The following is a 13,646-nucleotide window of genomic DNA, read 5'->3' as shown; positions in this document are numbered from 1 at the left end:
AAAGAGTGTGGCTGGGATCTCTGGCTAGGTTGGAGCCAATCTACATGTGTATTTATCTCTTGGGAAAAAATCTAGGATGTAGGGACAGTGCAACCTGGACATTGCCAGGTCCAGCTGATCATAAATCCTAAGGTGAAAAAGACAGGTTTTGACCGCATGTTATGCTGCTGTAGTTGGTTGGATGTAAAGGTCAGTTTGAATCATTCTCTACTCCTACATGGTTGCCAATCAGAGGGAAAATTGCTATAAATAAGATTGTTTTATTTATTTATTTATTTAGAGAGGTTTTTGCTATAGGGTGCAAGTGCTCGCCAGAAAGACAGAGAGGGACAGAGAGACAGAAAGTGAGAAATCACCCACGAGGGGGATAGCCATGCCGCAATCCCTTTTCCTCATTCTCCTCTTGGGATCTTGGGCACGCATGCACACGTGCCCAGCGTGAGTTTAAGCAACCGGGTCCGGGACTCGAACGGCGGTCAACTACATGGGAGTTCAGCGACATAACCATTACACTAACTGCTGGTCCCGATAAGATGGTTTTAAATTCCAGTTTTTGAAATGGTTTATGTAGGTTTCCGGAATCAAGATGTAAGGCAGACTTGGACTGGGTGTTGAATATTTGATTGGTCTGCTTTCTCTCCGTAGAGAGCCTGTAGCTCCACTGCACCATGTGTGGCATTTGGGCCCTCTTTGGGAGTGATGACTGCCTTTCTGTTCAGTGTCTGAGTGCTATGAAGATTGCACACAGGGGTCCAGATGCATTTCGTTTTGAGAATGTCAATGGATATACCAACTGCTGCTTTGGATTTCACCGATTGGCCGTAGTTGACCAGCTGTTTGGAATGCAGCCAATCCGAGTGAAGAAATATCCTTATTTGTGGCTCTGTTACAATGGTGAAATCTACAACCACAAGGAGGTAAGTAAAATAAACCAGACGAATCTGGACATGATTGAACTTTAACAATAGTTTGTTATGATAGCTTTATATAACTTGCATCATGCTTTTTACTTTCCATGTTCATTATTTCATTTGCTCTAGGTATGTAGTCAGGGCACTGATACACAAAGAGGTGAAATGACATTGTCACAAAAAAAAAAGTTTTAGTTTCTCTGGAAGAAATTATTCAGTTTCTTTGACTCTTAGAATGTTTTTCCTTCCTACTATGAATTCAAATATTTTTTAGAGCCCGTGGTCATATCTGTGTTCGGTGCTAGGGGTACAGTGGTAAATAAGAGCAGTGGGTCTGCATGCCAATGGAGCTCACTCTGTTAGGTAATAGATTAAAAACATTATTGCACACGTAATAATAGCTGTTCTGAAAGAACAAATATGGATCTGATTAATATGGGAGGTCTACCTTGAGCAAGGATGGTCAGAGAAGGCCTCTTGAGGAAGTGACACTTGAACTAAGACCTACTAGGCCAAGTTCAACTAGCTAGGCTAGGGAGAGCATTTCCTGGAAAGGGAATAACGCTGAGATATGAAGCAGCCCTGGGAATGTAGGATGTGAATGAGGGGTTGGTGGGTGAGGTGGGATTGGGAAGGGAGGCAGAACCAACTCGACCAGGGCTATCTAGGCATGGTAAGAACTTGGAGTATTCTTCCAAGAACCGCAGTATGTCAGGATTTAATGCAGAGATAGAATTAATTTGTAGTTTTTGCTATAGGGCACACATGTTCACCTGTGAGAGAGAGAGAGAAAAAGAGAGAGAGGGAAAGTGAGACAGCACCTCAGGAAGTATGGACATGCTATAGTTCTTTTTCTGTTCTCCTCTTGGGATTTTAGGCACATAGGCATACATGCTTGGTATGTTTCTCAAGCCAGTGGGTCCAGGACTTGAACTGCAGTCAACCATCTGGGACTCAGCCGCCTTAACCACCAGGCCAGTGACTGGCGCAGAATTGAATTTAATATCTTGGTGATCATCATCTTTATAGTTCTTGTATAATGCTGCCAATATGGTATTTATTGTGTTGGCAGGATTTATTCAGTCAGAACCAAAGGGCAGAAAGTTGGCTGGATGCCGTGGAGTGTGAGAAGTAAACTGGAAGCAGTTATAAAATTGGAATAGCTTTCTAATATGGTGAAAACTTGTAGGGGAAGAGTGGGTGAGGGTGTAGAAATTCTGACCCTGGGGAGCAGAAAACCCCTTCAATCTGGGATTATTTGCCTAGTATTTTATAAGAAAACATTTTTCCTCTATAATTTTCAAATTACTTTTTGTCACCTCTCTTCCTAACTTTTAATTTTGAAAAAAATATATTTTTTTTCTTTTTGTTGTTAGAAGGTATGTGCACTTGGCAGAGAGAGAGAGAGAAAGAAAGAGAGAAAGAGAACACATACTCCCCCTGCAACCCTCCACTGGAGTGTAGTCACCCTGTAATCCTTTTTCCTCCACCTCTTCATTCTGTCATGATTCTGGGCATATGTGCATATATATCTGATGTGTTTTTCAAGCAGCTGGGGCCAGAGTTCAACCACCATCATCAGCTGTGTGGGATCTGGCTTCCTACGCAGTGTTTAACCATTGCTATGGGACCACTTTGAAAAAAATTTAAACATACTGAAAAGAATAGAGCAGTGAACACTTAGATAGAATAATTATTAATGTTTTGCAATATTTTATTTTTTTACACACACATGCCCTTTTTTTTGGCTGAATCATTTGAGAATACGACAGTTTACTTACTATGACAATTCTGAAAGTGTAAGCATATATATATATATATTCATTTTTTTTTTATTACAGAGGGTGTATTTCTAGAAAGGGACATAGAGACAGAAAAAGAGCATCCTGCAATTGAGCATGGTCGTGCTATAATCTCTTTTCCATTTCTCAATCCTGTCAAGATTTTGCCCAGCATATTTTTCAAGTTGAAGGGTGGGATTCAGATTGCATTCAGCCGTCTGGCTTCCTTAACCACTAGGGTACTGGTCTCACCCAAAATAATACATTCTTCTTAACACCAATGCCATTATGAAAGTCCATAATAGCACCTATTTTCCAGTTTAGGTTGAAATCTCCCCAGTGTCCCCAAGCATAGCTATTGTTTTGTTTTGAGCCAAATTTCAGCCAAGGCTTATGCATTTGGTTGTGATGTTTCTTGGTTTTTTTTTTTTTTTTTTTTGGAAATTTTTTTGTTTTTTTTGTGTTTTTTTTTTTTTTTTTTTTTTGAGACTTTTTGATATATGCCTTTCATTCTCTGGTCTGGATTTATATTCTGTGCATTCTTTGGACATTTTTATCTCTGAACAGTAAATAGGTTTTACTCTCAATAATAGGCTTCTCATGTAAAACTTTTATAATTATTCAGCAAATTCCTTTCATACCTTTATCAAGGACCTATTATATATGAGGCATTGTTTTTCTAGGTGCTTGTGATGAAATGATGAAAAGGAAAGGCAGTAATGGAATTTTATGCTAGTAAGAGGTGGAAACAGTTAAAACTTCCTTTAGTCAAATCTTTTCATGTGGTGCATAAGAATGCTAGATTGTGTATTGGCCTGGCTTTCACCATAAATACAGTAGAAAATACCTTGCCTTTAGTGTTTTATTTAAGTTTATTTCATGAGAGAGAGAGAGAGAGAGAGCGAGTGAGCGATATAGAATCCTCAATAGGGTCTTGACACGGTGATCTACCCTCAACTTCAGCCAGCCCAGCTCATGGGCACACACATGCCAGGTGTCCTCAGGGAGGTCTCCAGACACAAACCAACAACCTTTCCATATGGGTCTGCTTTGCAGAGCATTGCATTTTACACTGCCCAGCCCCTACTTGGACAGTCTTGCTGCTTTTGTTGATTTTGCTAAAAAATTGAAAGAAATTAAATATTTTAAAAATACTTTTGTTCTGAATTAGCCACACGTATTACATTGGGTCATCAGAAAAGTCATTACACATTTTGCATAGAAACACAGAAAAATACATCATGACTTTTTTTCCTTCTTTTTGGAGAGGTTTTTGCTATAGGACACATGCACTCGCCAGTAAGACAGAGACAGAGAGACAGAAAGTGAGAAATCACCTCCCAGAGGGAATGGCCATGCTGCAATCCCTTTTACTCCATTCTCCTCTCGGTATCTTGGGCATGCACACACACGCGGCCGGGGTGTTTTAAGCCACCGGGTCCAAGACTCAAACTGTGGTTGACTACATGGGAGTCAGAGACAGAGCCATTATGCTAACTGCTGGTCCCCATCATGACTTTTTTGATGACCCAATATTTTTAAAAGCGAAGACGTTCCATTGCTTCTACCAAGCATCTGAGTTTCTGCAATTTAAGCAGCTAAAAATTAGTCTAAAAAAATAGAATGTGTATTTTAGGCTTATGTTAAGTATAATGTGACATAAACTTAAAAGCCACTCCTTATCCTCTTTACTATTGCTGAGACAGAGCCATTGGTGTACTGGGAGAGTGACTGAATCAGGAGATGAGGAATGGGGGAAAGCCTCGAGCCTAGAAGAGGTTCTTTCCCTCCAGGGAGCACCAGGAACCTGCAGCCACCAGCATATGGAATACCAGTGTGATTTCAAGATGGTGGCAATATATGGGGGCTTTTATCTAAGGAGTAGCCTTGATGTGTTTCAAGAGAGTAGGAAGTGGTACAAGTAGATCTGGGTCGATAACCAAGAGACCTCTCTTCCTCTTTGAATAAGTTACTTACAGGGTTTAGGTCAAAGAGAAGCTGTTGGGAATGAGAAAGGTACATTTGAGAATCTGTTGCTTGCTAATATCAATGAATATTTTTTTAAGTTTTTTGTTTTTTCTTTGAGTAACAGAGACAGTGACAGGCAGACCCTAACAGGGTCTTCACACTGCAGTACCCCCAGCCAGCCCAGGTGGTAGGGAGGCTCCAGGTTTTATCCCATTCCTCATCTCCTGGTAGGCATGCTTACACTCATAGGGTGCAGGAAGGTCTCTGGATACACACTGGAACCTTCCCATGTGGGCCAGCTTCACAGGGCGTTGCATTACTGTGGCAGCGCCATTCACTGAGCACATCAGGGCTATTTATCCTTCAGGTGCATCAGTCTGGAAGGGTCAGCAGAAGACCGAAACCCACCTCTGGTCACAGATCATTCCCATGACATTCAGATCAGGGAGAGGAGACCAGGGAGTAGCCCTGTAGTTACTGGAGACTGCCTAAGCCCATTTTTGGACAAGTCTAGGACTGCTTGTAGACAGATGGTTCGTAAGTCATAGGGTGAGCTAAATGATGAAGTTTGTTTACAGGTCATATTTTCTTACTGATTTTCTTTTTTAAAACTTCATGTTTAAATTTATCCAGGATTTCCACCTGATTTTGTTTGCTATCCTTTTTACTTTCCTTTGTCAGCCAAAAATGTGAGTTCAAGTACAAAGAAAGAGGAACACACCAAGGACTTTTTTTTCTTTTTTTTGAGAGGTTTTTGCTATAAGGCGTGTGCACTTGCCAGAAAGTCAGCGACAGAAAGCGAGAAATCACCCTCCAGGGGGGATGGCCATGCCGCAATCCCTTCTCCTCCATTCTCCTCTTGGGATCTTGGGCACACACGCACATGCGCCTGGAGTGAGTTTAAGCCACCGGGTCCGGGACTCGAGATTGACTACGTGGGAGTCCAGCAACATAGCCATTACACTAACTGCTGGTCCCCACCAAGGACTTTTCACCTCACAGTTTGCCTGTTGTAGTGGAAGCCATGGAATCTGGACTATATCTGTGTTACATGCATACACAGTATGTGTATAAGATACATTTTCTTCCCTCTCTCTCATTACCTTTTCACTGTATTTATCAAACCACAACTATGATTTTTTTCAGGGTCAGCTTTATGCTATAAGAATTTGTGAAATTATGAGTTGAAACAAGCTACATTTTGATAATACCATGATTCTCCTATTGTACATTAGCAAAGCACATGAAATAATTATAGAGCACAGAAATGTTGAGGCACCTTTGCAATAATTCATTATTGAACAAACAAGGCATCTAACATTTTTTGTTTGCTATTGCTTCCTTAAGATGCAACAGCATTTTGAATTTGAATATCAAACCAAAGTAGATGGTGAAATAATCCTTCATCTTTATGACAAAGGAGGAATTGAGCAGACAATCTGTATGTTGGATGGGGTATTTGCATTTATTTTACTGGATACTGCCAACAAGAAGGTGTTCCTGGGCAGAGATACGTATGGAGTCAGACCTTTATTTAAAGCCATGACAGAAGATGGATTTTTGGCTGTGTGTTCAGAAGCTAAAGGTAATGATAGACTTTTTCTGTAGATTTTTATTATTGTCCTGATTTTGTGTTTTCTTCTATGTCATGTTTAAAAATCACATAAAGGCCAAACCAACATTTTACAAGTCGTTGTTCTGGATCTTTTGAACTTTGTTTTTTTTCTTTTCTTTTTCTTTCCTTTTAAAGGTTTTTGCCATAAGGTACCTGCACTTGCCAGAGAGAGAGAGAGAAAGTGAGAAGTCCCTCCTTTCTCCTCTCAGGATTTTGGGGACACACACACACACACACTCACACACTCAGACACACACACACTCAGACACACACACCCAGACACACACACACACACGGTGTGATTTTCAAGCCACCATGTCCAGGTCTGGGACTGGAACCATGGTCAGCCATGTGGGAATCCAGTGCCTTAACCACCATACCACCTGTTGGTAACCATTTAAAAAAAAAGTGTAAAACTGTTAAATTCTGAAAAAAAACTATAATCCTTAAAGTCTCTACATATAGTCATTTAAAAAAAAATTTGTGCTAATAAGCTCTGCATCTATTTACAATTCGATCCATTTGTCTTTTCCTTACTTTTTTTTTCTTTTTTTTTTAATTACTAGTGGGGACATGCAGTCACCAGAGAGAAAGAGGGAGGAAGTACCCTCCTCAGAGGGACATGGTCACGCTGCAATTTCTTTCATTTCTCCATTCTGTTGGGATTTTGGATACCCATGCACATGCACCTGGCATGTTTCCAAAGTTGCCAGGGCCAGAATTCAAACTATGGTTGGGCATATGGGATCTGGCTCTTTTAACCACTAGCTATGGGCCCAAGCCTCATATGTGTTGTCATAGTTTCCTGTGTCATACTGTAAGGGTACAGTTCAGCCCTGCAATTACTACACTGTGGTACTTTGCTACAGTTATAGCATAAATAAATATTAGTTTTAAATTTTTTCTTTTCTTGTTAGAGGGCATTTGTGCTTGCTAGAGAGAGATAAAGAGACAGAAAAAGTGAGACAGCACCCCCAAAGTGTATTGCACTATGGTACTTTGCCACAGTTATAGCATAAATAAATATTAGCATATTAGCTTTACCTTTATTTTTTCTTTTTTGCTAGAGGGCATGTATGCTTGCTGGAGAGAAATAAAGAGACAGAAAAAATGAGAAAGCATCCCCAATTGAGGATGGCCACAGTGCAATCCCCTCTTTCACCCCTTTGGAATCCTGTGCATGCAGGTATCTGTGCCTGGTATGCCCCCCAAGCCACTGGGTCTGAGACTTGAACCACACAGTCAGTCACGTAGGATCCAGCAACCCCAACATCATGCCACTAGTGAACCACACAGTCAGTCACGTAGGATCCAGCAGCCCCAATATCATGCCACCAGCTGGCCCAGTATTCACTTTTTAAAAAGTTGTTTTGCTATAGAGTGTGTGTACTGCCAGAGAGAGAGAGAAAGAGAGAGAAGAAAAGTGAGAAAACAATGGGTACACAGTAGCCCCCTCTCCTCCATTCTCTTGGGATTTTGCATATGTGCCTGCCATGTTTTTTAGGCTGCAAGGTCTGGGAATCAAACCATATACTCCTCTGTGTGGTATCCAGCTGCCTTAACCACCACACCAGCAGCTGGCCCCAATATTTGCATTTTCAAAATTGCTTTATTGGTATATACTTTACTTTTTTTTATTACATATTATGCATCCATTTAACATGTACAGTTCAATTATTTTTAATATATTCAAAAATATCTGTAATCAAATCCATTTTAAAACTTGTTTTCACCTCAGAATGGAGCCCTATACCCTTTAGCTGTCACTTCTCGTCCTTCCAAATCTGTCATCAGTACTCCCTCCCCACTCACTCTCCACCCATCTACTGTCTCCACGAAGTTCCCTGTTCTGGACAATTTCATATAAATGGAATCATCATTAAGCTTTTGTGACTGGATTATTTCACCAGGCATAATGGTTTCAACATTTATCTATGTTGTAACATGTTTCATTCCAGTCCGTGGATATACCACATTTTGTTTATTTGTTAATTGATAGACATTTGAGTTGTTTCCCCATTTTGGCTATTATGAATAATGTTGCTGTAAGCATTTGTGTACCAGTTCTGGTGTGGATATGTTTTCATTTTGCTTAAATATATACCTGGGAGTCTAATTGCAGTGTCATATTGGAGCTATGTTTAATTATCAAGGAACTGCCAGACTGTTTCCAAAGTAGCTCCATCATTTCATATTCCCACCAGTGGTGTGTGAAGGTTTCAGTCTCATTCTACCCTCAGAAACATTTATTTACTCTGACTTTTTGATGCTAGCCATCTAGTTTGTGTGAAGTGGTATCTCCTTGTTGTTTTGATATGCATTCCCTGTTGTCAGTGATGTCAAACATCTTTTCCTGTGCTTATTTGCCATATATATATATATACCTGGGAGTCTAATTGCAGTGTCATATTGGAGCTATGTTTAATTATCAAGGAACTGCCAGACTGTTTCCAAAGTAGCTCCATCATTTCATATTCCCACCAGTGGTGTGTGAAGGTTTCAGTCTCATTCTACCCTCAGAAACATTTATTTACTCTGACTTTCTGATGCTAGCCATCTAGTGTGTGTGAAGTGGTATCTCCTTGTAGTTTTGATTTGCATTCCCTGTTGTCAGTGATGTCAAACATCTTTTCCTGTGCTTATTGACCATATATTTTCTTTGGAGAATGTCTCTTCAGAGCCTTTGCCAATTTTTCCCCCTGCTGGGGATCATTTTATTTTTTTAAAAAAGTCTATAAAGTCTATTTTTTCAGAGGAGCTTTATGTTTCAGAATAATTGAGAAGAAAGTATAGGGAGTTCCCATATGTCCCCTCTGTTTCCTCCCTCCCTCCCCCCGCCCCCTCTCCATTTCTCCTACTATTGTCTTGCATTAGTGTGCTACATTTATTAGAATCCATGAACTGATAATGACACATTTTTACTAACCTATAAATTACTTAGGGTTCCCTTTTTGTGTTGTACTGTTTTATTTTGGTTTAATGAATACATAATGCCATGCATCTACTATTTTAGTATCCATAGAATAGTTCATTGTCAAAAAAAAATAAATAACTGTGATTTATTTACTCACTTTTTCCCCTTCCCCTTCTAAACTCTTGGCAACCATCTTTTTACTATAATTTGGCCTTTTCAGGAATGTCATATAATGGTAATCAGCTTAGCTTCTTTTTGTAGTTAGCAATATGTATTTAAAAGTTTTTCCATGTCTTTTTAATGGCTTGATAGCTCATTTCTTTTTCTTTTCCTTTTTAATTGCTAGAGGATGTGCATACTTACCAGAAAAAAGAAAGAGATGGAGAGAACCCCCCCAATGGGGTACAGTCACATTGTAATCCCCCTTTTTTTTTTGGAGAGGTTTTTGCTATAGGGCGCGTGCACTCGCCAGACAGACAGAGACAGACAGAGAAACCGAAAGCGAGAAATCACCCGCCAGGGGGAATGGCCACACCACAATCCCTTCTCCTCAGTTCTCCTCTCAGGATCTTGGGCATGTACGCACACGGGCCTGGCGTTTTAAGCCACTGGGTCTGGGATGTGAACCGTGGTCAACTACGTGGGAATCCAGTGACATAGCCATTACGTTAACTGCTGGTCCCCCTTTTCCTTCATTTTTTCATCCTGTCAGTATTTTAGGGACACATGCCTATGACCCTGGCATATTTTTCAGGTTGCTGGGGCTGGGATTTGAACCATAGCCCACTTTGTAGTATCTAGTTCCCACTGCACAACACTTAACCACTGTGCTATGAACCAGCTCTCATTTCTTTTTGTTATTGAGTAGTATCCCATTGTATAGCTGTATCACAGTTTCTTTACCTATTTTCGAATTATCTATTTTTAATAAAGTGTACTTATTTCTTCGGATAGAGGGAGAAATAGAGACTGTACCTCCAACAGGGTCTTGACACCATGATCCACCTTCGTTTCAACCAGCTCCAGATCATAAGCATGTGCATGTCTGGTAGATGTGTACTCAGGGAGGTCTTTAGACACGAAGTTGGAATCTCCCCGTGCGAGTCAGCTTTGCAGAGTGTCAATACTGCTGCCCCACTGTCTGGCTTGAAATGATCTGTTTTTTATTACAAATCTCAAGGATACAGGATACAAGATCAGTATACAATTTTCCATTCATGTGCAGTAGACACTAATGCTTGCAATAACCCAAAAATGAAATTAGGAAAACAACTTCATTTACAAAACATCAAAAAGAGTAAAATACTTAGAAACAAGTTTTAAAAAAGAAGCGTAAAACTTGTACTCTGAAAACTATAAAACATTTTCAAAAGAAATCGGAGATGATGCAAATGAAAGAAAAAGCATCCCATGGTCATGGATCAAAGACTTAATATTACTAGGGACCAGCAGATGGAGTAATGGTTACATCTCTGGATTCTCACATAGTTGACTATGGTTCAAATCCTGGACCCAGTGGCTTAAAACTCATGCTGAGTGCATGTGAGTGCATGCCCCTAAATTACAAGAGGAGAATGAAGGAGAAGGGATTGTGTTATGGTCATCTCCCCTGGGGGGTAATTTCTTGCTTTTTGTCTCTTTGTCTTTCCAGCGAGTGCACATACCCTATAGCAAAAATCTCTCTTAAAAAAATTAAAAAGCAAAACAATCAAAAAAAGACAATATTGTTAAGATGGTAGTATTCTCCAAACTGATGTGCAGAATCCATGTGATTCTTATCAGAATTTCAGTGGATTTCTTTGTAGACATTAACAAGCTGACTATGAAATTATGAGGGACCCAGAATAGTAAAAAAAAAAAAAAAAACAAGTCATGAAAAAGAATAAAGGAGGCTCATTCATATTCATAGTTCCTAACCTCCAAACTTGCTGCAAATTAATAGTAATCGGGAAAGTGATCCTGTCACAAGGATAGACATGCAGACTAGCAAAATGGAATTGAGAGTCCAGAAATGAACATGTACAGTCAACTGATTGTCAGGAATCATGATAAGATAATTTAATAGGAGAGAAATAGTCTTCAAAAAGTGATGCTGCGATAGGGGCCAGCAGGTGGCATAGTGGTTAAGATGCTGGACTCCCACATGGTTGATCGCAGTTCAAGTCCCAGATCCAGCAGCTTCTAACTCATGCTGGGTGTATGCACGTGTGTGCCCAAAATCCCAAGAGGAGAATGGAAGAAAAGGGATTGTGTTGTGGCAACTCCCCCCCACCCCCCCGGGATGATTTCTCACTTTGTCTCTGTGTCTTTGTGTGTCTGGCAAGCACACATGCCCTATGGCAAAAATCTCTCTTAAAAAAACAAAGATGCTGTGACAACTTATACATAGACATGCAAAAAATGAAGGTAGACCTTTGCCTCACACCATATATAAAAATTATCTTAGAATGGATCAAAGACCTAAATGTAAGCTAAAACTATAAAACTTTTCAAAGAAAATATAAGGGTAAATCTTCTTGATTTTGGATTTGGTAAGAATTTCTTAGGTATGACACCAAAAGCATAAGCCACAAAAGAAAAAACGATATTGGAGATCATAAAAAGTAGAAATTTTTGTTCTTCAAAGGACGTCATCAATAAAGTTAAAACAGAACCCACAGAATGAAAGAAAATTTGTAAATTATTTAGCGTTTTATGACAGTAAGCTTAAGGGAAACATTCATCTTTTATCTCTCACCTAGACAGCATTAACATTCTAAAATCTGATCTCCCTGACTTTTGCCAATTCTTTTCTTTCTCACATAATTTTTTTTTTCACATTTAATATTAGCTGAAGCAAGGGTAGTGAGATTAATTAAAGGATCCTTAGAACACTAGTTATAGTGCGGATACTAATCGATATTGGAACTGGTCTATTTTCAGGCACGATCAATCAGCAAAGAACAAGCACATCCAGTTACGTAAAGGACTGTTAGGGAAGCTCAACACAAAGAACACAAGGGAAAGGCAGGTCCCTACTTCCAGTGTGTCTCCTTTGGGTGTGATAATTCCTTGATATGAGACTATAATCTTATATCCAATTTCCTTTCTGAAATTTCTTGTTTTCTACACTGCTTTTTTCCAGACCAGATGACCTATTGCATCTAGGGAATGGCAGCGATTTTCCTTTTCAATACTTTGAGGATAGCCTATCAAAAACTCATCTGATCATAGTACTCCCTGCTTAAAACCTTTACTAAATTTAAAAAAGAACTTGTTTATATTGAGAGAGAGAGAGCCAGGTACCCTCTATAGGGCCTCACTGCAGTGTGATTCTAATCTCAGCCTCCTAGCCAGGATCATGGGTACATAAAGACATGCCTGGCGGCATGTTCAAGTCAACCCAAGATCTGAGTTCTGGGCCTCTTATGTGGCCTCCAGCATTGCAGTCATTCTCCACTGCCTGTTCCCCTGTGGAAAGGGCCTTAAAACCTTTTAATGACTCCCCAGATGCTATAGGGGTTGTGTAAATCATCTCAACTCTGCTAGCTAGTGAGGAGATCTGGGTCCCTGTCTGGTCTTTACATTTAATTTTCCACAAATTACTGGGTCAACAATCTCAAAATCTAAATCATAATAGTATTCTGTGCATACAGGCAGTTACTAATATACCATTGATTTTTATATCAAGAATCACGGTGACGGCAGGTTGGTCGTCACCTGTGAGAACATATTGAGGAAATTAATATTAGGTGGTTTTATTCACCACAGTGTTTAGGGATAGGTGTCTCACTTCTTAGTATCTGACTTCAAAGTACCTAACAGTGGATCATTTTGCTTGTTAAAGGACTGGAACCCATGGCTATTTTCCTAAAATACCTTACCGATGGCAAAGAAATGACTGCCAGGACATAAAATTAGCAGATTCAAGTTCATCTCTTTGGTAGATAAATTTACCTTTTATTTTTATATTTGTTTTGTTACATTGGGTCATCAGGAAAGTCATGACACATTTTTGCATAGAAAAGCATAGAAAAATGTTAGGACTTTCCCAGTAACCTCATAGAAGTATATATATTTTTTTTCATCAGAAATTCCAGCTAGGGAGAAGAAACTGGACACTGGAGATGATTCTATTGCTTTATGTTACTAAAAATTAGTGTAATTTGGCTCTCTCTGTCACTATCATCTTAGTAAGTAGATGGTAGGGCTTTGGGTGTTTAAATTTTTTCCCTTATTTTGCTTATATCATAGGCATGTGTTTTAATTCAAACATCGTGAGTAGTTATCGTCTTTGAACTTGTAGGTCTTGTTACATTGAAGCACTCCACAACTCCTTTTTTAAAAGTGGAACCTTTTCTTCCGGGACATTATGAAGTTTTGGATTTAAAGCCAAATGGCAAAGTGGCTTCTGTGGAAATGGTTAAATATCACCACTGTCGGGACGAGCCGCTGCATGCCCTTTATAACAGCGGCGA

General features: G+C 39.6%; 1 protein-coding gene across 1 annotated transcript in view; it reads left to right on the top strand.

Annotated features, from left to right (window-relative positions):
- The window catches only part of ASNS (asparagine synthetase (glutamine-hydrolyzing)), a gene marked incomplete in the record, with an annotated part of 27,412 nt that overhangs the window by 3,795 nt on the left and 9,971 nt on the right, over positions 1-13,646 (top strand). The window contains 3 exon segments of the mRNA XM_027775321.1: positions 646-917; positions 6,008-6,245; positions 13,475-13,642. Of these exon segments, the coding sequence (XP_027631122.1) occupies positions 669-917; positions 6,008-6,245; positions 13,475-13,642 (655 nt within the window).

The sequence above is a fragment of the Tupaia chinensis genome, unplaced genomic scaffold (assembly GCF_000334495.1).
Source record: "Tupaia chinensis unplaced genomic scaffold, TupChi_1.0 Scaffold000544_1, whole genome shotgun sequence".
Taxonomy (NCBI): domain Eukaryota; kingdom Metazoa; phylum Chordata; class Mammalia; order Scandentia; family Tupaiidae; genus Tupaia; species Tupaia belangeri.
The sequence above is the reverse complement of the archived record's forward strand: the minus strand, read 5'-3'. Positions and strand labels throughout refer to the sequence as shown.